We start from the raw sequence: 21,846 nt of genomic DNA, 5'->3' as shown, positions 1-21,846 counted from the left end.
AAAGGGGGCGGGGCCTATTCTCCTCAGCACACGGCGCCATTTTCCTGCTCAGCTCTGCTGTGAGGAAGGCTCCCAGGCTCTCCCCTGCACTGCACTACAGAAACAGGGTTAAAACAGAGAGGGGGGGCACTTATTTGGCGATATGATTACATATATAAAAATGCTATAAGGGAAAACACTTGTATAAGGGGTTGTCCCGGTATAATTATAGCGTTTTTGGTGTGTGCTGGCAAACTCTCCCTCTGTCTCCCCAAAGGGCTAGTGGGGTCCTGTCCTCTATCAGAGCATTCCCTGTGTGTGTGCTGTGTGTCGGTACGTGTGTGTCGACATGTAGGAGGACGATGTTGGTGAGGAGGCGGAGCAAATTGCCTGTATTGGTGATGTCACTCTCTAGGGAGTCGACACTGGAATGGATGGCTTATTTAGGAATTACGTGATAATGTCAACACGCTGCAAGGTCGGTTGACGACATGAGACGGCCGGCAAACAAATTAGTACCTGTCCAGGCGTCTCAGACACCGTCAGGGGCTTGTAAAAACGCCCATTTACCTCAGTCGGTTGACAGACACGGACACTGACTCCAGTGTCGACGGTGAATAAACAAACGTATTTTCCTTTAGGGCCACACGTTTCATGTTAAGGGCAATGAAGGAGGTGTTACATATTTCTGATACTACAAGTACCACAAATAAGGGTATTATGTAGGGTGTGAATAAACTACTTGTAGTTTTTCCTGAATCAGATAAATTAAATGAAGTGTGTGATGATACGTGGGTTTCCTCCGATAGAAAATTATTGGCGGTATACCCTTTCCCGACAGAAGTTAGGGCGAGTTGGGAAACACACCTTAGGGTGGATAAGGCGCTCACACGCTTATAAAAACAAGGGTCGTTACAGTCTCCAGATACGGCAGCCCTCAAGGAGCCAGCTGATAGGAAGCTGAAAAATATCCTAAAAGTATATACACACATACTGGTGTTATACTACGACCAGCAATCGCCTCAGCCTGGATGTGCAGCGCTGAGGGGGCTTGGTCGGATTTCCTGACTGAAAATATTGATACCCTTGACAGGGACAAGATTTTATTGACTATAGATGCATTTCTATATATGCGAGATGCGCAGAGGGATATTTGCATTCTGGCATCAAGAGTAAATGTGATGTCCATATCTGCCAGACGAAGACACGACAGTGGTCAGGTGATGCAGATTCCAGACGGCACATGGAAGTATTGCCGTATAAAGGGGCGGTCCATCGGACATGGTGGCCATGGCAACAGCTGAAAAATCCACCTTTTGTTACCCCAAGTCACATCTCAGCAGAAAAGGACACAGTTTTTTCAGTCTCAGTCCTTTCGTCCCCATAAGGGCAGGCGGGCAAAAGGGCCAGTCATATCTGCCCAGGGGTAGAGGAAAGGGAAGAAGACTGCAGCAGGCAGCCCATTCCCAGGAACAGAAGCCCTCCACAGCTTCTGCCAAGTCCGCAGCATGACGCTGGGGCAGTACAAGCGGACTCAGGTGCGGTAGGGGGTCATCTCAAGAGTTTCAGCACGCAGGGGGCTCACTCACAAGTGGACTCCTGGATCCTACACGTAGTATCCCAGGTGTACATTGGAAATTCGAGACGTCTCCCCCTCACAAGTTCCTGAAGTCTGCTTTACCAACGTCTCCCTCCGACAGGGAGGCAGTATTGGGAACAATTCACAGGCTGTATTCCCAGCAGGTGATAATCAAAGTACCCCTTCTACAACAAGGGAAGGGGTATTATTCCACACTATATTGTGGTACTGAAGCCAGACGGCTCGGTGAGATCTGAAATATTTGAACACTTACATACAAGCGTTCAAATCAAGATGGAGTCACTCAGAGTAGTGATAGCGAACCAGGAAGAAGGGGACGATATGGTGTCACTGGATATCAGGGACGCTTACCTACATGTCCAAATTTGCCTTCTCACCAAGGGTACCTCAGGTTCGTGGTACAGAACTGTCACTATCAGTTCAGACGCTGCCGTTTGGATTGTCCACGGCACCCCGGGTCTTTACCAAGGTAATGGCCGAAATGATGATTCTTCTTAAAAGAAATATGGACGCTTTCCTGATAAGGGCAAGGTCCAGAGAACAGTTGGAGGTCGGAGTAGCACTATCTTAAGTAGTTCTACGACAGCACGAGTGGATTCTAAATATTCCAAAATCGCAGTTTTTTCCGACGACACGTCTACTGTTCCTAGGGATGATTCTGGACACAGTCCAGAAAAGGATGTTTTCTCCCGGAGAAGAAAGCCAGGGAGTTATCCGAGCTAGTCAGGAACCTCCTAAAACCAGGAAAAGTATCAGTGCATCATTGCACAAGGATCCTGTGAAAAATGGTGGTTTCTTACAAAGCGATCCCATTCGGTAGATTTCACGCAAGAACCTTTCAGTGGGATCTGCTGGAAAAATGGTCCGGATCGCATCTTCAGATGCATCAGCGGATAACCCTGTCTCCAAGGACAAGGGTGTTTCTTCTGCGGTGGCTGCAGAGTGCTCATCTATGAAAGGGCCGCAGATTCGGCATTCAGGACTGGGTCCTGGTGACCACGGATGCCAGCCTGAGTGGCTGGGGAGCAGTCACACAAGGAAAAAATTTCCAGAGAGTGTGATCAAGTCTGGAGACTTCTCTCCACATAAATATACTGGAGCTAAGGGCAATTTACAATGCTCTAAGCTTAGCAAGACCTCTGCTTCAAGGTCAGCCGGTATTGATCCAGTGAGACAACATCACGGCAGTCGCCCACGTAAACAGGGCGGCACAAGAAGCAGGAGGGAAATGGCAGAAACTACAAGGATTCTTCGCTGGGCGAAAAATCATGTGATAACACTCTCAGCAGTGTTCATTCCGGGAGTGGAAAACTGGGAAGCAGACTTCCTCAGCAGGCATGACCTCTACCCGGGAGAGTGGGGACTTCATGGGGAAGTCTTCCACATGATTGTAAACCGTTGGGAAAAACCAAAGGTGGACATGATGGCGTCCCGCCTGAACAAAAAACTAGACAGATATTGCGCCAGGTCAAGGGACCCTCAGGCAATAGCGGTGGACGCTCTGGTAACACTGTGGGTGTACCAGTCAGAGTATGTGTTCCCTCCTATGCCTCTCATACCAAAAGTACTGAGAATCATAAGAGGGAGATGAGTAAGAACGATACTCGTGGTTCCGGATTGGCCAAGAAGGACTTGGTACCCGAAACTTCAAGAGATGTTCACGGAAGACCCGTGGCCTCTACCTTTAAGAAAGGACCTGCTCCAGCAGGGGCCTTGTCTGTTCCAAGACTTACCGCGGCCGCGTTTGACGGCATGGCGGTTGAACGCCGGATCCTGAAAGGGCATTCCAGATGAAGTCATCCCTACCCTGGTCGAAGACAGGAAGGATGTAACCGCAAAACATTTTCACCGCATTTGGTGAAGATATGTTGCGTGGTGTGAGGCCAAGAAGGCCCCTACAGAGGAATTCCAACTGGGTCGTTTCCTACATTTCCTGAAAACAGGACTGTCTATGGGCCTAAAATTAGGGTCCATTAAGGTTCAAATTTCGGCCCTGTCGAATTTCTTCCAGAAAGAACTGGCTTTAGTGCCTGACGTTCAGATGTTTGTAAAAGGGGTACTGCATATACAGCCTCATTTTGTGCCCCAGTGGCACCTTGGGATCTCAATGTTGTTTTGAGTTTCCTAAAGTCGCATTGGTTTGAACCACTCACCACTGTGGACTTAAAATATCTCACATGGAAGGTGACGATGCTATTAGCCCTGGCTTCAGCCAGGCGTGTGTCAGAATTGGCGGCTTTATCATATATAAAGCCCTTACTTAATTTTTCATTCTGACAGGGCAGAATTGAGGACTCGTCCTCAATTTCTCCTTAAGGTGTTTTCTGTTTTTCACATGAACCAACCTATTGTGGTACCTGCGGGTACTAGGGACTTGGAGGACTCCAAGTTACTTGACGTTGTCAGGGCCCTGAAAAATATGTTTCCAGGACGGCTGGAGTCAGAAAATCTGACTCGCTGTTTAGCCTGTATGCACCCAACAAGATGGGTGCTCCTGCTTCTAAGCAGACGATTGCTCGCTGGATTTGTAATACAATTCAGTTTACACATTCTGTGGCAGGCCTGCCACAGCCAAAATCTGTAAAAGCCCATTCCAAAAGGAAGGGGGCTCATCTTGGGCGACTGCCCGAGGGGTCTCGGCTTTACAACTTTGCCGAGCAGTTACTTGGTCAGGGGCAAACACGTTTGCTAAATTCTACAAATTTGATACCCTGGCTGAGGAGGACATGGAGTCTCTCATTCGGTACTGCAGGGTCATCCGCACTCTCCCGCCCGTTTGGGAGCTTTGGTATAATCCCCATGGTCCTTACGGAGTCCCCAGCATCCACTAGGACGTCAGAGAAAATAAGATTTTACTTACCGATAAATCTATTTCTCGTAGTCCGTAGTGGATGCTGGGCGCCCATCCCAAGTGCGGATTGTCTGCAATACTTGTACATAGTTATTGTTACAAAAATCGGGTTATTCTTGTTGTGAGCCATCTTGTCAGAGGCTCCTTCGTTGTTATCATACTGTTAACTGGGTTCAGATCACAGGTTGTACGGTGTAATTGGTGTGGCTGGTATGAGTCTTACCCGGGATTCAATATCCTTCCTTATTATGCACGCTCGTCCGGGCACAGTATCCTAACTGAGGCTTGGAGGAGGGTCATAGGGGGAGGAGCCAGTGCACACCACCTGATCCTAAAGCTTTTATTATTGTGCCCTGTCTCCTGCGGAGCCGCTATATCCCCATGGTCCTTACGGAGTCCCCAGCATCCACTACGGACTACGAGAAATAGATTTATCGGTAAGTAAAATCTTATTTTTTTAGAGTTTGTTATTTTACAGGGATCGCTCCCCACCGCAGGGGAACGCTCACCCCGGCAGCATGCCGCCACCCCCTTGCAGAGCTGAAGTGTGGCGAGCGAGTCATCAGCTGCCAAGTGAAGAGCAGTCCCTCCAGAGCACCTCCAGCTATCTGTACGGTACCAGGGGGTTGTGGAAGGGAGGGGAGGTTATGTAGAGACTGGGACACAGTCAGCGCAGGTTAAGGGTCTCCCTACACCTATATAGCGCTGTGTGGGTTGGCTCCAATCTGTGTCTCTCTGCCATTCTTGGGGGGTAACTCTGTCTGCCCTGTACCCTGTGTGTGTGGAGTGTACAAGCAACCATGTCTAGAGAGACTGTCTCATATGCTGCAGAGGATATATCTTCTCAGGAAGATCCCATCCCATGTAAAGCAGATCCCGGCTAGGGAACCGGAATGGTTAGCCTCTCTTAGGGGGGCTTTTTCTCAGATTTCTGAAAGGGTTGCAAGAACTGAGCATTCAACTCAGGCATTGCAGTCCTCTATGGCAGTATGGTCAGATACTGCTCCCCTGGGGCCCACTGCGGTACATTCTCACAAACGTGCTCTTGTCCAAATTACGCAGGATGACACGGATACCGGTTCTGGCACAGCGGACGGTGATGGGGATGTGTCAAGGGGGACGGCATCACTTGCTAGGGAGGTGCAGTTGATGATTGAAGCCATGCGGGATGTGTTAAATATTTCTGACATTCCTCCTGAGCAGGTTGAGGAGGCTTTTTTCACAGACGGTAAGAAAACCCCTCTCGCCTTCCCTGCTTTTAAGGAACTAAATGCCATTTTTGAAAAGGCCTGGGAAAACCCGGAGAAAAAATTCCAGATCTCTAAAAGGGGTTCTGGTTGCTTTTCCCTTCCCGGAGGCCGATTAGAAAAAAATGGGAGTCCCCCGCCTATAGTTGACGCCTCTGTTTCCAGGCTGTCAAACCAGGTGGTCTTACCAGTCCCGGGATCTACTGCGTTGAAAGACCCAGCAGATCGCAAAGTGGATGCTACGCTCAAGTCAGTATACACAGCTTCAGGGGCTATATTGCAGCCCACTATTGCCTGTGCATGGATTTCTAAAGCTATAGCAAAGTGGTCAATCACTCTGCAGGAGGACTTGACTACGATGGATAAAGGTGACGTTGATTTGTTTTTACGTAACATACAGGATTCTGCAGGGTTTCTGGTGGAATCCATGAAGGATCAGGGTTCCATGGCGGCAGGAATCTCCATGTCTGTCTCGGCTCACAGGGGTCTCTGGCTGCGCCAATGGTCTGCGGACGTGGAATCCAGGAAAAGTGTGGAGAGCCTACCCTATACAGGTCAGGCTCTGTTTGGGGAGGCGCTGGATGCGTGGATTGCCACTGCTACAGCGGGTAAGTCTCCTTTTCTTCCCTTAGCTGCACCGGCTACGAAGAAGCCTTTTTCTCCCAACACGTCAGTCCTTTCGGCCCACTAGGATTAGAAAGAACAAGCCCTTTTATACCTTATTTAGAGGTGGTCGTGCCAAATCCAAAAAGCCTGCTCCCGCAGGTTCCCGGGACCAAAAGCCTGCTTCTAGTGCCTCAAAGTCCTCCACATGACGGTGGACCGCACAGTCTGGAAGTAGGTCAGGTGGGAGCGAGACTCTGGCATTTCAGCCACGTCTGGGTGTCGTCTGGCCTGGATACAGGATATTGTGTCCTGGGGGTACAGGTTGGAGTTTCAAACTCTCCCACCTCACGGATTCTTCAAGTCAGGCTTGTTGGCTTTGCTGGCAGACAGCTATTTTACTGGACGCTATCCGAAAATTGGTTTTGTCAGAGGTCATTGTTCCAGTTCCACCTCATCAGTTGAACAAAGGTTACTATTCGAAGCTTTTTGTGCTACCGAAGCCGGATGGTTCGGTCAGGCCAATTCTGAACTTGAAATCATTGAACCCTTATCTCAGGGACTTCAAATTCAAAATGGAGTCTCTGAGAGCGGTTATCTCAGGAATGACGGAGGGGGAGTTCCTAGTGTCCTTGGACATCAAGGATGCGTACCTCCACATTCCAATTTGGTCACCACATCAGGCTTATCTCAGGTTTGCACTGTTAGACTATCACTATCAGTTTCAGGCACTGCCATTCGGTCTCTCCACAGCACCGAGGCTCTTCACCCAGGTGATGGCAGAGATGATGGTTCTCCTCCGCACGCAGAAGGGGGAACATAATTGCATATCTGGACGACCTGCTGATCAAGGCATCGTACAGGGAGAAGTTTAAGATCCATTGCTCTCACGACACATTTGATCAGGGAGCACGGTTGGGTCCTGAACCTTCCAAAGTCTCATCAGGAGCCGACAAGGAGGCTGTCTTTCCTGGGGATGATCCTCGACACGGAGGTGCAGAGGGTACTACTACCGGTGGAGAAAGCGTTGGTGATTCAAACAATGGTCTGGGATGTCTTGAAGCTGGCTCGGGTATCGGTTCATCAGTGCATCCGCCTTCTGGGAAAAATGGTTGCCTCCTACGAGGCTCTGTAGTACGGAAGGTTTCATGCTCTGTCCTTTCAACTGGATCTCTTGGACCCGTGGTCGGGATCTCACCTACATATGCACCAGAGGATACGTCTGTCGCCGAAAGCAAGGGTTTCGCTCCTCTGGTTTCTGCAACTACCTCACCTTCTGGAGGGCCGAAAGTTCGGAATTCAGGACTGGATCCTTCTAACCACGGATGCAGGTCTAAGAGGTTGGGGAGCAGTCACTCAAGGGGAAACCTTCCAAGGAAGGTGGTCAAGTCAGGAATCCCTTCTTCCGATAAACATCCTAGAGCTAAGAGCCGTATACAATGGCCTTCTTCAAGCAGCAGACCTTCTACAGGATTGGGCTGTTCAGGTGCAGTCGGACAACGTGACCACAGTGGCCTACATAAACTGACAAGGCGGAACGAAGAGCAGGGCTGCAATGTCGGAGGTGACAAGAATCCTCCTCTGGGCAGAAAGGCACGCTGTAGCGATGTCGGCAATCTTCATTTCGGGAGTAGACAACTGGGAAGCGGACTTCCTCATCAGACACGATCTCCATCCAGGAGAGTCGGGCCTGAACCCGGAAGTGTTTGAGGAGGTAACCGTTTGGTGGGGGGTTCCTCACATAGGCCCTCATTCCGAGTTGTTCGTTCGCTAGCTGCTTTTAGCAGCATTGCACACGCTAGGCCGCTGCCCTCTGGGAGTGTATATTAGCTTAGCAGAATAGCGAACGAAACATTAACAGAACTGCTACTAAATAATTCCTTGCAGTTTCTGAGTAGCTCCAGACCTACTCCTAGATTGTGATCAGCTCGGTCCGTTTAGTTCTTGGTTTGACGTCACAAACACGCCCTGCGTTCGGCCAGCCACTCCCCCGTTTCTCCAGCCACTCCTGCGTTTTTACCTGGCACCGCCATGTTGCCGCCCAGAAACACCCACTTCCTGTCAATCACTGGAGCGTTGAAAAAACGTTGCTCGAGCTTGTGTAAATCTCCAAAGTTTTGTGTTAAATAACTAAGCGCATGCGCGCTGCATACCATGCGCATTTTCTACCTAATCGCTCCGTTGCGAAAAACAGCAACGAGCGAACAACTCGGAATGACCACCATAGACATGATGGTTTCCCGCCTCAACAAGAAGCTGAGGAGGTACTGGTCGAGAGACCCACAGGCAGTGGCGGTGGACGCACTAGTAACACCGTGGGTGTTCACGTCAATGTATGTATTCCCTCCACTTCCTCTTATCCCAAGAGTTCTACAACTTGTAAGAAAAGCAAAGGTTCTGTCTATCCTCATTGCTCCGGACTAGCCAAGGAGGGCTTGGTACGCAGATCTGTTGGATCTACTGCTGGAGGATCCAAGGCCTCTGCCTCTTTGGGAGGATCTTCTACTACAGTGGCCGTTCGCTTATCAAGACTTACCACGGCTACATTTGATGGCATGGCGGTTGAGCGCCAGATCTTAGCTCAGAAGAGTATTCCGAGTGAGGTTATTCCTACCCTGATGCAGGCTAGGAAGGGGGTAACGTCTAAACATTACCATTGAATTTGGAAAAAATATGTGACTTGGTGTGAATCCAAGAAATTTCCTGCAATGGAGTTTCAACTTGGACGTTTTTCTCCTTTTTCCTGCAAGCAGGTGTGGATATGGGCCTGAGATTGGGCTGCATCAAGGTCCAGATCTCTGCTTTGTCCATTTTCTTCCAGAAACAATTGGCTGTACTCCCTGAGATTCAGACCTTTTTGAAAGGGGTTCTGCACTTACAGCCTCCCTTTGTGGCGCCAACGGCACCATGGGATCTTGATGTGGTGTTGCAGTTCCTGCAATCGGATTGGTTTGAGCCTCTACAGGAGGCTGAAATCAAGTTTCTCACATGGAAGGCAGTAACTTTGTTGGCCTTGGCTTCTGCTCGACGTGTGTCAGAATTGGGGGGCTTTATCCTGTAAAAGTCCCTATCTGGTCTTCTATGACGATAGGGCGGAACTCAGTACTCATCCACAGTTCCTTCCTAAGTTTGTGTCGGCTTTTCATATCAACCAACCTATTGTGGTGCCAGTGGCTACTGACTCCTCAATTGCTTCAAAGGCCTTGGGTGTTTTGAGGACTTTGAAGATTTTTGTGAAGAGGACCGCTCGTCTCAGGAAATCTGACTCTGTTTGTCCTCTATGATCCCAAGAAAATTGGGTGTCCTGCTTCTAAGCGGTCGATTTCTCGCTGGATCAGGTTCACCATTCAGCATGCCTGTTCTACAGCAGGATTGCCGTGTCCAAAATCGGTTAAAGCCCACTCTACTCGTAAAGTGGGTTCTTCCTGGGCGGCTGCCCGGGGTGTCTCTGCTTTACAGCTTTGCCGAGCAGCTACTTGGTCTGGTTCAAACACGTTTGCTAAGTTTTACAAGTTCGATACTTTGGCCTCTGATGACCTCAAGTTTGGTCAAGCAGTAATGCAGGAGCCTGCGCGCTCTCCCTCCCGTTCTGGGAGCTTTGGTACATCCCCATGGTACTAATATGGACCCCAGCATCCTCTAGGACGTAAAAGAAAATAGGATTTTAATTACCTACCGGTAAATCCTTTTCTCGTAGCCCGTAGAGGATGCTGGGCATTCGCCCAGCACTTCTTTATCCTGCAGTGGTTATTTGGTTCAGTACTGCCTGATTCCTAGGTAAGTTCTGCGTTCTTTACTGTTTCGGCTGTTGCTGAGCTGTTCCAGCATGTTGGCTGTATTTGCCTTGGTTGTGTGAGCTGGTATGAATCTCGCCACTATCTGTGTAATTCCTTCTCTCGAAGTATGTCGTCTCCTCGGGCACAGTTTCTAGGACTGAGTCTGGTAGGAGGGGCATAGAGGGAGGAGCCGGCCAACACTGTTAAACTCTTAAAGTGCCAATGGCTCCTGATGGACCAGTCTATACCCCATGGTACTAATATGAACCCCAGCATCCTCTACAGACTACGAGAAAAGGAATTACCGGTAGGTAATTAAAATCCTATTTTTATTGTTTATATGCGTCACTCATGTTACTACAAAATGAACATAGGAACTGTGGGACCTTACATATTTACTTAAATCTGCTCTCCTAAGTGTATTTACAATATGATTGTTATACTATAAATTTATTAGACCGTAAACTTATGCAGAATGTTATCTAAACTATATTTAAAATCAATATTGACGTGACTCGGGTTACATTTCTGTTCCCAGTGAAAGGGCTCCGATATAAATTACTCAAACCTGTAGAATCCTTGTGAATTACTGTAGGCCTGTTTATCTTCCTAATTTACTGTGAAAATGTATAAAATATTTCATCTGGTGATGGCCGTGGAAATTAGCTGTTTTTGTATCCACTTCCACAATTTCCATACAGTATATGTTCAACGTTTACACACACAAGAAATTGATATGCGATAAATATATATTTTCAGTTATCACGCAATATACTACAGTGTTTTGAGCAGCGTAGATATACTAAAATGTTAGTGGTTATGTGAAATTTTATCTTTATTTATTGGCCTACATTTCATGGAATGACCTATATACCATACTAAAAATATATAGGGGTCTATTCATGAAGCCGTGAAAAGTGTGGAGAAGTGAGCCAGTGGAGAAGTTGCCCATGGCAACCAATCTGCATTGAAGTAACCTTTTTATAATTTGCATACTATACAATTTACGGAGCAGCTGATTGGTTACCATGGACAACTTCTCCAAAGGCTCACGTCTCCACACTTTTTTCACTGCTTCGTGAATAGACGCCATAATCTCCAGTATAATGGCGGTACTCATGGGACTTTTAAATAATGAACTCACGACAACCTGTCTAAATTGTCCAACATTTCAGTTAGTGACTACTATTATGAAGAACATAAGTGAGAGATAGACATACGGTACCTTTTTTATAGCCAGTCATTGGTGTAAGGCCACACACTCCTGATGCTTCCTTTTTCAGGACTGGGTGAAACTGAAAGATCTGCTGTACAGCTTCTATTCTGGAATCTCCTGGAATTATTTGGCTGCCTAATTCTTGCTCCAACAAACAGCAATGTGTCTCGCGCTATACTTCCTCCTGCAGGAACTCCAGATCTGGCTACAATGTATATTTTTGTTTTCTGGTACCCCTTCCCCCCCCCCCCCCCCCCCCTCTATCCCCCTCATATTGGTGGTCATTTCTATGAATTGCATCTACTTTATTTTCCCCAATAGCAATGTTGGTAAGTGTCTATTTTTTAAACTCCAAACCATGAGTGGGGTGATGAAATGCACACTTGTGCATCCCTGGAATTCATTAACATTCAGGTTATGTTCATGTTTGGTCTGCCTCAAAATGGGAAGCTCCCTGTCTTCTATAAAAGTTTGCCTCACTTACTAACTACTGAGCAATCCTTTGTTATTTAAAGTTTAACTGTTATCTAAACACAGTGGAGGATTTTGTGGTCTGAATTAATTTTCAGTTTGAATTACCTTGGAACTAGTGATCTCACGATCATAAGGTGCTTTGATGTCAGCGATTCCTAGTGAATTCTTGCCTCATTGGTCTTTAGGCAACTGCTAGACTTTAAATCTCTATTTCCAATGGGAAACTCCTATTTACAGTATTTGTGCAGCAATCCATAAACTTATTCTTATGGATCTCCATTCAAAATATTTAAAAACAAAGCCAGATTAACTATCACATTCTATAGGTACAGTGTTACAATAATAGTATTGTAAATGTAACGATCTTATTTTTATATTTCAAATGTCAGCTTTATATATAGGGGTTTTTTTGTTTGTGTGTGTGATTTAAAGGTCAAAAAATACTGAATTGGTGATATATTATACACACTAAGGGCGATATTCAAATGACATATCACGCCTAATCTCCTTTCTAAAGTGATCCCCGTTATCGCGCCCATAGTAATCAGGTTTAGCCGCGTAAAGGGTTAGGGTGCCTTGCTATCTGGGGGGGTGGCGAGCTGAAATGATACCACTCCCATCAGCAGAAACAGAATGGGTGTGGAAGGGGGCGGAAAGAAATGAATACCGCCCTATGAGTGGAACAGAACTCTTTTTGTTTTAAAAAAAAAAAAAATACAACTTCCTATTTAGAAAGCATTCATACTGGAGTGAACATAAGCTTTTTTTTTTTTTTTTTTTGTCTAAAGCCAAAGTAGTGGTCTACTGAAGGGTCTGTACTGCACTGGTAAGTTATTTGAGACCTATTAAATTAGTTGTTTGGGGTTTTTTTCCCAGCTATTTATTAATTCCAGTAAATTTATGTCTTTTTTTTTTTTCAGAATGCATTTCAGATTCATCTTATGTGTATATTGAGAGATCTCCTGTACATGTCCCTAATGTGATTTTCCTTCAAATTATTGGCCTAGATATAATAAGGAATAAAAAGATGAACTGAGAAACTGTAGAGTATTGTTGCTTTATAATAAAATGTTCATTGTAAAATCAGGGCACTTCGCTGCCCCCCACTGTTTTACAGAAATAAATATTGAAGTTCACTTTAGTTGCTATTTCATTTTGTTAAAATTTGTTAGGCGACCAGCATTGTTCACATCTGAAACATCCCTGTATAAAGGGGTGCCAGAGGATTAGAGGGCCCTGGATCAGGACATATAGTTGTCTACCAAGTTCCCAGAAGTGTCTAAGCAATTGAGTCCGGGCTGTTGCCTGGCTTGAATGGGGTGACATTCCATTTTCAGTGAGTGGTGTGTGTAGTGGATGTTATAATGGTAAGAAGGCACTGTAATGTTACATAATAAGAACTGGGCACTGTAATGTTACATAATGTGAACTGGAAGCACTGTAATGTTGCACTGTATGAACTGTCAGCATTACAGTGTTGCATAATGTGAACTGGAAGTACTGTAATGTTGCATAATATGAAATGGGGCTAACGTGGCATAGTGTGAATTTGGAGCACTGTGTAGTATGTGTACTATCAGCAGCATAATGTGTGATATGAAATTCTGCACTACTGTGGTTCATAAAATGAGCAAATGCTGTAGATAGGGGTGTCTCGCTAGAAGTATTCGAGTGTGGGTACCTTTTTTAAAAGTTGCTCTGGGGCATACAAAACTCTGGCTATGCCCCTGGGTGTTACCTGCCAAAATGTAACCTGACACCGTACGTTAGACACACTTGCTTATTTAATGTTCTTCCTTTATGTAAGTGGGTCAGATATTTGTCTTCATTAATATGTTGCCATTTCTGTGTGGGTATTTTACAATTTAAAATAAAATAAAAATAGTTTTATTATTTTTCTAAATAAGGGAGAATATAAAATAAAAGGGGGAAAAATGTGGTCAGGAGGGTAGCGACACAATAGTCAAAAACATTGACAAACGTTGGTACACAATCTTGAATATAAGTTTATACCATGTATCAAAATAATGGACAAATCTATTTTTTTTTTTTTTTTTTTTTCATATAAGGCATAAAAAGAACTGAGAAAAAGCATATTTCACGTCTCGGGTGCTAATAGTGTCAACCCCAAAAAAACAAAAAACCAACAGTTGTAAAGCCACCCACTTATAGAGGGAACTCTTTCCCTTAACCCTCAGTATACCAGACTGTACCCCCGCATGTGGAAAGAGGAGGGAGAGGTAGATTATATGCAGCTCGCTCATTTTTAAGTTATGAACTTTGCAAATAAACAAGGAAAATGGAGAGTAAAGTCTTGGTATCAGTGACATTATGCGCCCCTGTCATCTTTAACCACTTAACTGACAAAATTGTTGGGTTGATTTATGAGTGAATTAAGTGAAGAACATGAATTTAACCATATCCAAAATGATTTTAGTTAAAAAAAAAAAAAAAAAAGTAAAGAAATGTAAAATATATATATTTTTTTTAAACCTTGATTGGGAACATCGCGACCATCGGAAACATGGCGTTTAACTTTGAAAGCCGGAATAGCCTCCAGGTACACAGGCGGGGCTTTGGGGGGGGGGGGGGGGATGGGTTAGTCTGCACTCCCCAATGGCTGCTATTGTCTGCAGCCGCTGGAGTGGAGGGGGGGGGGGGGGGGGTCCTGCCGTGCTGACCGATCAGCAGTGATTGGAAGCACGGCAATCAGTAGGGGAGAGGCAGAGGGAGCTTCTGGTCCCTCTGCTGCTGTTATCAGAGGGAAGTTTCACTTCCCTGCCACTGCTAACACTGTCTGACTGGTCGCATCCTGTGCGACCAGGTCAGATACAGCACTTGCAGGCATTGTCGCATCTGATGAGACCATGCCACGCAAGTGGTTAAGATAACAACATGTCGATGTGCGGGACAATGTAAGAATGGTTAGTGGTACTGACCGTTCCGACAACTGCAGCTGTCATTGCCCCATTCACAGCACTGTCTCTTGTTGTCAGCTCCGACATTGTGACTGTGCATACAATGGACAAAGTTTATTTTCTTTCTTTTTTTTTTTTTTTTAACTCAATGCGACTGCATGTGCAGATGGGGGATTTCTGATCTGCACATGTGCTGAAAGTATGCAGTGCCGGTCAGTGGGAGCAGAAACAGCCGTACGAGGGAAAGTGTACTCCAACAAACGTATTTTTAATACATGCTGGCATTATGTGGACCCCATTAACCGCGATCCGGAGGTGAAGCCGGTCCTTACACATGACCAAAGCATGTATTTTAATATGGCTCTGTTTGCCACACTTATATTCCCCCTTGGGTGGTGGCGTGGATCACTACCCGAGTGGGAATTTGGGGCTTTGGTTGGGATTCTGACCAGCGGCATTTCGCTGGCTGTCAGGATTCTGGCGTCTGTGTCCTGACTGCTGGGACCTAGACAGCCTGTAAATTAACTGCATCCCACTTAATAGCATGCTTTATACGTGCCAATAAAAGACCTTGCCATGCCCCAGAAGTAAACTTGTAACTGTGGTGGGAGCCGTAGCCGATTAGAGCCAGTGGTTGAGGCATGTATATCTGTCATTTTCCAAATCGAGGCCCAGATTCATCAAGCCTTGGAAAGTGATAAATTGCACGGTGAAGAAGTACCAGCCAATCAGCTCCTAACTGCCATGTTACAAGCTGGGTTTGAAAAATGTCAGGAGCTGGTTGTTTGGTACTTTTTCACTCTCCAAGGCTTGATAAATCTGGGCCCAAAATGGAAAGTAATATTTCCTTCATCGTCCACTAGGGGGCACAGGAGTGTTAACGCTGGGTGTAGGCTGGCAGGGAGCAGGCAGGCACCAAAAGGGTTTCTTAAAAGTACCTAGCATGCCTCCCTCCCTGTCCCCTATACTCCGCCAGGCCTGCCAGTTTTTCATTTGGTGTGGCAGGAGCGGGCACCATATTTTTAGGTGGCTGTTAATACAGCCTAGATGACTTTTTTTTGTTGTTGTAAATTTAAATAGCGCTGCAGTGCAGCGAAGCTGAGCGGGATGCTGGTGCACTAAGCGCCCAGCATGCCCGCTTCAACACCCGGAGTCCGTGGGCGGCAGCACCGGTGACTGGGCTGGGGACTACCGCCGTGGGGACCACAGGCAGCTACAGCAGCCCCCCCCCCAGCAGCCGCGACCAGATCGGGAGTGCGAGTAGGCTCAGCTCCCTGCAGCAACCCCCTCATGCTGAAGGGAGCCAGTGGGAGGGCAGATGACTGGGGGCCCAGGTTAACTGCACCTTTATGCCACTAGACCACCAGGGCATCAGCCACAGGCAGGTGGGTAACGCCCCTGGTGTTAAACATCTGAGGAGGTTGGGTGCCCAGCCTGCAGCCCCTCCCCCAACCCAGGGCTCACCAGTAGCCTGGCTCAAGGTCTGCACTGGGCTTTTCCTCCTCCCTCCTCTCTCAGTACTAACCTAAGAACGCTCAGCAGCCATTTCTCTTACGTCCTGGAGGATGCTGGGATCCACATTAGTACCATGGGGTACAGACTGGTCCCTTGGGAGCCATGGGCACTAAGAGTTTAATAGTGTGGGCTGGCTCCTCCCTCTATGCCCCTCCTTCATGATCCAGTTTAGAAAATGTGTCCGGTGGAGCCGGTCATAGCTAGGGGAGCTCCATAGAAGTTTTTCTAGTTTTATTATTTTCTCTGACGTCCTAGTGGATGCTGGGAACTCCGAAAGGACCATGGGGAATAGCGGCTCCGCAGGAGACTGGGCACAACTAAAGAAAGCTTTTAGGTCACCTGGTGTGCACTGGCTCCTCCCACTATGACCCTCCTCCAAGCCTCAGTTAGATTTTGTGCCCGGCCGAGGTTGGATGCACACTAGGGGCTCTCCTGAGCTTCTAAAAAGAAAGTATATAATTAGGTTTTTTATTTTACAGTGAGACCTGCTGGCAACAGGCTCACTGCAGCGAGGGACTAAGGGGAGAAGAAGCGAACCTACCTGCTTGCAGCTAGCTTGGGCTTCTTAGGCTACTGGACACCATTAGCTCCAGAGGGATCGACCGCATGGAACTGGCCTTGGTGTTCGGTCCCGGAGCCGCGCCGCCGTCCCCCTTACAGAGCCAGAAGCAAGAAGAGGTCCGGAAAATCGGCGGCAGAAGACATCAGTCTTCACCAAGGTAGCGCACAGCACTGCAGCTGTGCGCCATTGCTCCTCATACACATTTCACACTCCGGTCACTGAGGGTGCAGGGCGCTAGGGGGGGGCGCCCTGAGCAGCAATAAAAACACCTTGGCTGGCAAAAATACCACAATATATAGCCCCAGAGGCTATATATGTGATAATTACCCCTGCCAGAATCCATAAAAAAGCGGGAGAAAAGTCCGCGAAAAAGGGGCGGAGCTATCTCCTTCAGCACACTGGCGCCATTTCTCCCTCACAGCTCCGCTGGAAGGAAGCTCCCTGGCTCTCCCCTGCAGTCTACACTACAGAAAAGAGTAAAAAAGAGAGGGGGGGCACTAAATTTAGGCGCAGTATATATAACAGCAGCTATAGGGGACATAATTCAGTTAGTCCCTGCATTATATAGCGCTCTGGTGTGTGCTGGCATACTCTCACTCTGTCTCCCCAAAGGGCTTTTGTGGGTCCTGTCCTCTGTTAGAGCATTCCCTGTGTGTGTGCGGTGTGTCGGTACAGCTGTGTCGACATGTTTGATGAGGATAATGATGTGGAGGCGGAGCAGATGCCTATAGAAGGGATGTCACCCCCTGCGGGGCAGACACCTGAGTGGATGGACTTATGGAAGGAATTGCGTGCACGTGTCGACTCCTTACACAAAAAATTTGACGACATGCCAAATGCGGGACAGCCGGCTTCTCAGCTCGTGCCTGTCCTGGCGTCTCAAAGGCCATCGGGGGCTCTAAAACGCCCGCTACCTCAGATGGCAGACGCGGATGTCGACACTGATACTGACACCAGTGTCGACGACGATGAGTCTAGTCTAATGTCCACTAAGGCCATTCGTTGCATGATTGAAGCAATGAAAGAGGTGTTACAAATTTCTGATATAAACCCAGGTACCACTAAAAAGGGTATTCTGTTTGGGGAGAAAAAACTACCCGTAGTTTTTCCCCCATCAGAAGAATTAAATGAAGTGTGTGAAGAAGCGTGGGCTTTCCCTGATAAAAGATTGGTAATCTCTAAGAAGTTACTAATGGCGTTCCCTTTCCCGCCAGAGGATAGGTCACGTTGGGAGACACCCCCTAGGGTGGATAAAGCGCTCACACGTTTGTCTAAAAAGGTGGCACTACCGTCTCCGGATACGGCCGCCCTCAAGGAACCTGCTGATAGAAAGCAGGAGGCGATCCTGAAGTCTGTATATACACACTCAGGCATTATACTTAGACCAGCTATTGCGTCACCATGGATGTGCAGTGCTGCCGCTGCGTGGTCAGATTCCCTGTCAGAAAATATTGACACCCTAGACAGGGACACTATTCTGCTAACCATAGAGCATATAAAAGACTCAGTCTTATACATGAGAGATGCACAGAGGGAGATCTGCCGGCTGGCATCTAAAATAAGTGCATTGTCCATTTCTGCTAGGAGAGGCTTATGGACTCGCCAGTGGACAGGGGATGCAGATTCAAAAAGGCACATGGAAGTTTTGCCTTATAAGGGTGAGGAGTTATTTGGGGATGGTCTCTCGGACCTAGTTTCCACAGCAACTGCTGGGAAGTCAGCATTTTTACCCCATGTTCCCTCACAGCCTAAAAAGGCGCCGTTTTATCAGGTACAGTCCTTTCGGACTCGGAAAAACAGGCGTGGAAAAGGCGGGTCCTTTCTGTCCAGAGGCAGAGGTAGGGGAAAAAGGCTGCAACAAACAGCAGGTTCCCAGGAGCAAAAGTCCTCCCCCGCTTCTTCCAAGTCCGCCGCATGACGGTGGGGCTCCACAGGCGGAGCCAGGTACGGTGGGGGGCCGCCTCAAAAATTTCAGCGATCAGTGGGCTCGCTCACAGGTGGATCCCTGGATCCTGCAAATAGTATCTCAAGGGTACAAACTGGAATTCGAGGCGTCTCCACCCCACCGGTTCCTAAAATCTGCCTTGCCGATTACTCCTTCAGACAGGGAGGCTGTCCTAGCGGCAATTCACAAGCTGTATTCCCAGCAGGTGATAATCAAGGTGCCCCTACTTGAACAAGGAGGGGGTTACTATTCCACACTGTTTGTGGTACCGAAACCGGACGGTTCGGTGAGACCCATTTTAAATTTGAAATCCTTGAACACATACATAAAAAAATTCAAGCTCAAGATGGAATCGCTCAGGGCGGTTATTGCAAGCCTGGACGAGGGGGATTACATGGTATCCCTGGACATCAAGGATGCTTACCTGCATGTCCCCATTTACTATCCTCACCAGGAGTACCTCAGATTTGTGGTACAGGATTGCCATTACCAATTCCAGACGCTGCCGTTTGGACTCTCCACGGCACCGAGGGTGTTTACCAAGGTAATGGCGGAAATGATGATACTCCTTCGAAGAAAGGGAGTTTTAATTATCCCGTACTTGGACGATCTCCTAATAAAGGCGAGGTCCAAGGAGCAGTTGTTGGTGTGAGTAGCACTATCTCAGGAGGTGCTACACCAGCACGGTTGGATTCTGAATATTCCAAAATCACAGCTGGTTCCGACGACACGTCTACTGTTCCTGGGTATGATTCTGGATACAGTCCAGAAAAAAGTGTTTCTCCCGGAGGAGAAAACCAAGGAGCTGTCATCTCTAGTCAGAGACCTCCTGAAACCAAAACAGGTATCGGTGCATCACTGCACGCGGGTCCTGGGAAAGATGGTGGCTTCTTACGAAGCAATTCCTTTCGGCAGGTTCCATGCCAGAATCTTTCAGTGGGACCTGTTGGACCAATGGTCCGGATCGCATCTTCAGATGCATCGCCTAATAACCCTGTCTCCAAGAACCAGGGTGTCTCTGCTGTGGTGGCTGCAGAGTGCTCATCTTCTAGAGGGCCGCAGATTCGGCATACTGGACTGGGTCCTGGTGACCACGGATGCCAGCCTTCGAGGCTGGGGGGGGCAGTCACATAGGGAAGAAACTTCCAAGGACTATGGTCAAGTCAGGAGACTTCCCAACACATAAATATTCTGGAACTAAGGGCCATTTACAATGCCCTAAGTCAGGCAAAATCCCTGCTTCTACACTAGCCGGTACTGATCCAGTCAGACATCACAGCAGTCGCCCATGTAAATCGACAGGGCGGCACAAGAAGCAGGATGGCAATGGCAGAAGCCACAAGGATTCTCCGATGGGCGGAAAATCACGTACTAGCACTGTCAGCAGTGTTCATTCCGGGAGTGGACAACTGGGAAGCAGACTTTCTCAGCAGGCACGACCTCCACCCGGGAGAGTGGGGACTTCATCCAGAAGTCTTCACGCTGATTGTAAATCGATGGGAACGGCCACAGGCGGACATGATGGCGCCCCGCCTAAACAAAAAACTAGAGAGATATTGCGCCAGGTCAAGGGACCCTCAGGTGATAGCTGTGGACGCTCTAGTGACACCGTGGGTGTACCAGTCAGTTTGTGTTCCCTCCTCTGCCTCTCATACCAAGGGTACTGAGAATAATAAGAAAAGGAGGAGTAAGAACAATACTCGTGGTTCCGGATTGGCCAAGACGAGCGTGGTACCCGGAACTTCAAGAGATGATCTCAGAGGACCCATGGCCTCTGCCGCTCAGACAGGACCTGCTGCAGCAGGGGCCCTGTCTGTTCCAAGACTTACCGCGGCTGCGTTTGACGGCATGGCGGTTGAACGCCGGATCCTGAAGGAAAAGGGCATTCCGGAGGAAGTCATTCCTACGCTGATTAAAGCCAGGAAAGATGTAACTGCAAAGCATTATCACTGCATATGGCGGAAATATGTTGCTTGGTGTGAGGCCAAAAAGGCCCCAACAGAGGAATTTAAACTAGGTCGATTTCTGCATTTCCTACAAGCAGGAGTGACTATGGGCCTGAAATTAGGCTCCATTAAGGTACAGATCTCGGCTCTGTCGATTTTCTTCCAGAAAGAACTAGCTTCACCTCCTGAAGTTCAGACGTTTGTGAAAGGAGTGCTGCATATTCAGCCCCCTTTTGTGCCTCCAGTGGCACCTTGGGATCTCAACGTGGTGTTGAGTTTCTTAAAATCACATTGGTTTGAGCCACTTAAAACCGTGGATCTAAAATATCTCACGTGGAAAGTGGTCATGTTTTTGGCCTTGGCTTCAGCCAGGCGTGTGTCAGAATTGGCAGCTTTGTCATGTAAAAGCCCTTATCTGATTATCCATATGGATAGGGCGGAATTGAGGACTCGTCCCCAGTTTCTCCCTAAGGTGGTATCAGCTTTTCACTTGAACCAACCTATTGTGGTGCCTGCGGCTACTAGGGACTTGGAGGATTCCAAGTTACTGGACGTAGTCAGGGCCTTGAAAAATTATGTTTCCAGGACGGCTAGAGTCAGGAAAACTGACTCGCTATTTATCCTGTATGCACCCAACAAACTGGGTGCTCCTGCTTCTAAGCAGACTATTGCTCGCTGGATTTGTAGCACAATTCAGCTGGCGCATTCTGCGGCTGGACTGCCACATCCTAAATCAGTAAAAGCCCATTCCACAAGGAAGGTGGGCTCATCTTGGGCGGCTGCCCGAGGGGTCTCTGCTTTACAACTTTGCCGAGCTGCTACTTGGTCAGGGGCAAACACGTTTGCAAAATTCTACAAATTTGATACCCTGGCTGAGGAGGACCTTGAGTTCTCTCATTCGGTGCTGCAGAGTCATCCGCACTCTCCCGCCCGTTTGGGAGCTTTGGTATAATCCCCATGGTCCTTTCGGAGTTCCCAGCATCCACTAGGACGTCAGAGAAAATAAGATTTTACTCACCGGTAAATCTATTTCTCGTAGTCCGTAGTGGATGCTGGGCGCCCATCCCAAGTGCGGATGGTCTGCAATACTTGTACATAGTTATTGTTAACTAAAGGGTTATTGTTGAGCCATCTGTTGAGAGGCTCAGTTGTTTTCATACTGTTAAACTGGGTATAGTATCACGAGTTATACGGTGTGATTGGTGTGGCTGGTA

General features: G+C 47.7%; 1 protein-coding gene across 1 annotated transcript; it reads left to right on the top strand.

The window, feature by feature from the left end:
• The first annotated feature begins 4,800 nt into the window (after positions 1 to 4,800).
• LOC134932974 (uncharacterized) lies at positions 4,801 to 12,882 on the top strand. Its single transcript, XM_063927867.1, has 2 exons — positions 4,801 to 12,572; positions 12,667 to 12,882. Exon 1 carries the CDS (start codon positions 5,253 to 5,255, stop codon positions 6,366 to 6,368), a length of 1,116 nt encoding a protein of 371 aa, XP_063783937.1. The 5' UTR covers positions 4,801 to 5,252; the 3' UTR covers positions 6,369 to 12,572; positions 12,667 to 12,882.
• Positions 12,883 to 21,846: the final 8,964 nt, after the last annotated feature.

This window comes from Pseudophryne corroboree, chromosome 6, assembly GCF_028390025.1.
Source record: "Pseudophryne corroboree isolate aPseCor3 chromosome 6, aPseCor3.hap2, whole genome shotgun sequence".
Classification (NCBI taxonomy): Eukaryota; Metazoa; Chordata; class Amphibia; order Anura; family Myobatrachidae; genus Pseudophryne; species Pseudophryne corroboree.
The sequence above is the reverse complement of the archived record's forward strand: the minus strand, read 5'-3'. Positions and strand labels throughout refer to the sequence as shown.

Excerpts from the sequence above, each read along its gene's own strand:
- LOC134932974 (XM_063927867.1), top strand. The coding sequence starts at position 5,253 with ATGCTGCAGAGGATATATCTTCTCAGGAAGATCCCATCCCATGTAAAG.